At 33.2% G+C, this 4,534-nt stretch overlaps 1 protein-coding gene across 1 annotated transcript; it reads right to left on the bottom strand.

Moving 5' to 3' along the window:
* Nucleotides 1-3,631: 3,631 nt before the first annotated feature.
* Nucleotides 3,632-3,946, bottom strand: LOC138365080 (cytochrome c-like). Its single transcript, XM_069325189.1, has one exon. It carries the CDS (start codon nt 3,944-3,946, stop codon nt 3,632-3,634), a length of 315 nt encoding a protein of 104 aa, XP_069181290.1.
* Between the last annotated feature and the right edge of the window lie 588 nt (nt 3,947-4,534).

Genomic DNA, 4,534 nt, shown 5'->3' with positions numbered 1-4,534 from the left:
ACCCCCCCCCCTCCAAATGGACAGCAGCAGCACCATCACCATGTAATTGATTTTTTGTTTACTTCCAATGTTTGTTCATAAGTTAAACAATTTCTAATAATATACTCACTTAAACTTTGTTCCACATTTCTTACCCCATCTAAAAGAAAAAACCATAAATCTACCACAGTATTAATATATATTATCATTTTGGCCTCTTCAATTTTAAATGGGGAATATACCCCAAAATCTTCGTCAATTACAATATCCTGATTGTGAAATTGTGTAAAAAAATTTTCATACCAGATAAATTTATTATCAGCTGTTAATCCTGACATATCGTAAATTTTCCAATAAATTAACTGTCTTCTGCTAAGATTGGGCGGATAATTAAATTTAATGTGGGAATCATTAATATTATCATTTATTAACTTGTATAACTTATAAGCTATAAATAAGTATCTTATTAGATTATGTCCTCAGGGGTAAATAATGTAATCCAGGAATTTTTTTGGTGTTAAATTTTTCATTATTTATATGTTCGATATCTATATTAATGAAAAGTTCCTCTTTTTTGTTCATATTTTTTTAAATCCTTTAAATATTCCATTCTAATACTTTCTCGAAATGATCTGCCCTAGCAACAAATAGGGAATTAATTTTTGACTAAGATTTATTGTCATATGAATTTTTTATTATATATTTGTGATAGAATTTAATCAAATAAATCCCAATAACATATGGTCTTTGTTTCAAGGTTATCTGACCATGGCATAGACAAACAAAGACTACTTTTTTTTTCCGTGGCATAACGTGTCGATGTTAATGTACTATTAGATCAAAGACTCTAAATCCTACCCCCTTCACCCCCTACACATGATGAATCTTATACTATACTATAATGTAATGATGCCCAACCAATTAATTCACATATCATTCTTTACATTAGAAAGGGAACTTAAGTGACTGACTGGACTCTGGCCGATGGTAGATTTAACCAGTTCAGTTATCATTTTCTGTATTTCAGAGTTACGTACTTCTTCCGTTAGTCGCAAGGCAACATTTTGTAAATGATCCACATTATCTTGAAGCCTCGACAATTTAGTTAGCACCTCAATAACAGTTATATGGGTGGTTAATTCATATTGGGGATATTTACTCAAATCTATTGAAGGTTTCGGTAATCTACCTTCGGTTTCCAGGTAATCAAGGCCTTTAAAAATAGAAGTAATGTGGTCGTCTTTCTTTTTGTATAGATCATTGTAATCCATCTTATGTGGATAATTAAATTCGTCTAATTCATATGGCCACTCATCACCATTATTACATGATACCAAAATTTTTTGGTAGCTAGGAGTTCATCATTTGAATAAAAGGTTACTAAGATATGTTTAAGTTTTACAGCATCATACTCTTTTCTAAAGAATAAAATATAGTTGATCATTTCGTTTACTGACGACGTCATTATACTTATTATTACTGTGCTCGTTTTGGGCAAATGAATGTAATAGTTAAGTGAAATTCTAAATTTTTATTACTTTTATACACTTCTTACAAAAATTTAATTTCTAATTAGTGACAATAGTTGTTGAAAACTTGTACTTTTAATAATAATTAGTTCCCCTTTTTATACCATTTGACTTAATTTTAGTTATCTCAAATAATATGAGAGGAGGGGGTAATAATGATGGTGGGGGCATTGAAGCCAAGTATAATGACGTCGTCAGTAAATGAAATGATCAACAGGATCTATACAAAACGAAAAACGAATACGTTTTTAAAGGCCTTGATTTCTGCCAGAGCCCATTCAGTTACTTATGTTTCCTTTGTAATGTAAAGAAATATGTGAATTAATTGGTTTGGCATTATTACATTATTAAGATTCATCAATGGTTTTTATTTATACTTTTAGCATTTGCTCCTAACTTTAATAAACAAATATATTTTATAACATAATCAATTCAGTAAAATAACTTAAAATACTACACAGTGCTTTGTGTCTCTTACACAATCCCAATAAATATGTCACTACTGTTTTGGACATGTGAACGAGTTTCATTAAATGGCAGTGGTCATCACCGTCACTAAACCATACAAAATGTATGAATAGTGATCGCTATCCAATTTGGCCAATGTATCTCATCTCGGGGTCTGTGGTGCGTTTGAAATAAAAGTTCAGTAGTTGTTTCATCTGCTACTGCTCTTTCCCATGATCTAATCATTAGATTCCGTTGAACTTCATTGATTATTTGGCGTTTTAAAAAATGAGGAATATTAGGGTTGGTGTTGATTGTTCTACGTAAGCAGGCCACGGTCCAATATCCCATTCTATTAATATCCAAAAAGGAATTCACAAATTGATTGACGCACATTGCCTGCAAACTATTTGGCTTGTAGGTGTTTTTACATGGAGGTGGTGGTGATGATGATGATGATAAACCTTCGTCTTCTATAATAAAACGAAAGATTTCTTCCTTTTCTCCCGTTTGAATGAGGTCCATAAAGAGATGGGGATTTCGGGTTATGAAAAGTACGCGGTTCACCCTTTCTACATAAAAGGATCCATAGTCTTTCGCCACTATTCGAGCAATTAATTCTCTCTTCGCAGAATTAAATGATAAATTCTGTCAAGCTTTCCTATGTTAATACAACATATATCATCACACTTTTATCACCATCACTGAAAACCCGAAATGTATAATTTTTAGGCCATTTATTACAATATTCGGGTACCCCATAAGGATAACAACGTTTATAGTTGGGGTCCCTATAAATTATATCTTGACGAGGCTTGTGATGATAATATGCCTTCCCATCATGTAAACAATAGGGTTTATGTCGAATCATCCTTCGATTAACGTATTTAAGCCATTTTTTATTTTTAAACCATGCTTCGTAAGCTCTCACATCTCGGGTTAATTCCCAACGTATATTTTTAAACATCATGTGCCTGAAATAATAATGCCGATTCAAATATTGTTTTATAGACATAAGCTTTTTCAGCGCTGCCTGATCAACTTTGCTACATGACGATGGAATCGATATTCCGTCTGCTATCATCATCTCTCTCAGAGCTTCTCGTTCCTGCTTGGAAGCTTGTATCATCATTAGAAATATGGAAGTTCTTTGGCTAGGACCTATATCCCTTAATAGGCAATATTAAGTAATCCGGATCACGGGGGTACTTGAAATTATGTTCACAGAACATAATGCTTCTTTGGTCAATGTTAGAGAAGAATTCTACAAACATATAAGAACAATAATTTTCAGCCTCATTAAATAAGACTCGCAGTATAAATTGCAATTGGGATGCCGCAGGATATCCTTCTTGAGTAGATCCCATCCATATTTTAATAGCATAAACATTTACAATTTGGGGGTTAAATTGTATTAATTTACTTATAGATGGTTCTAAAGTAATATTTAAACCAATTGAAAAATATTTGTCTACATATTTTTTTATTTGGGAACTTGATGTAATCGAAGATGTAAAAGATTTAAAGGGAAACATGGATACCATGGTTTTAAACCTTTGTGCAAATGAGTATTCCGAATGTTAGTAGGAGTAAATCCTTTTATGTACAATGAGTGTGAAAAAATTTAAGTATAGATTATTTAAAGTGGTGAGACCACAAAAATATTAATGCTTGCTCTACTTGGTGGAGGTTTCCAGGTAAGCAATCAAGTCTGCACGCTCATTCTTCTTCTTAAGACCAACGAACACCATCTTTGTGCCTGGAATAAATTTCTTGGGGTTGGTCAAGTAGATATCCAGATTATCTTTGTCCCACGTGATACTCTTGGCCTTGTTGGCATAAGTGTAAATATAGCCAGAAGCCTGACCAGTTTGGCGGCCGAAGAGGCCATTTAGATTTGGTCCAGTTTTGTGCTTGCCGTTTAATTCAACAGTGTGACACTGTGCACACCTCTGCATAAAGATCTTCTTACCTTTTTCCCTCTCAACCATCTTCTGAAAAAAAAAACACATTAACTTAAAAGGTTAAGGTGTATGCTATTTATTTATTATTTATTTATTTATTTATTTATTTATATGTTTCATATACTTACTTACAAAAAAGGACACTTTTTTTTCTTTGTTTTAGGATTCTGATATACTCTGCGAGAACACTGCACAACCTTGAGTCAAAACACACTCACAGATGGACTAAAAAATACTGTAGATACAGATTTGGATAATGTATCTAACCAGCTACAACTTCAACCAAACACAGTTTCAAATGAGAAAACATAAGAAATAAATAATTACACCCTCCTATAAAAATATGATATGGAAATGTGGTAAGGATGACATTTTAACTTTTCGGATTAGAGTTTTTATAGCATTGGTGCCTGAGCTGGGCCCTGAGGTGGGCCCTGGGGAGGCAACTGTGACTGTACCTGCGGTGGACCTTGCAACTGAAGTGGTGATGGCTGGCCTTGGGTTGTCATATGAATATGAACGCTAGGTGGTACCTGTTGCTGCCTGAGAAATTGATGCCCTCTGATTGAAACCCAAACAGAGGTAAAAATAACACATACATATACATTTATTTAC

Source organism: Procambarus clarkii, chromosome 15 (assembly GCF_040958095.1).
Source record: "Procambarus clarkii isolate CNS0578487 chromosome 15, FALCON_Pclarkii_2.0, whole genome shotgun sequence".
Lineage (NCBI taxonomy): Eukaryota > Metazoa > Arthropoda > Malacostraca > Decapoda > Cambaridae > Procambarus > Procambarus clarkii.
Note: the sequence above shows the minus strand (reverse complement) of the source record. Positions and strands in the feature narration are given on the sequence as shown.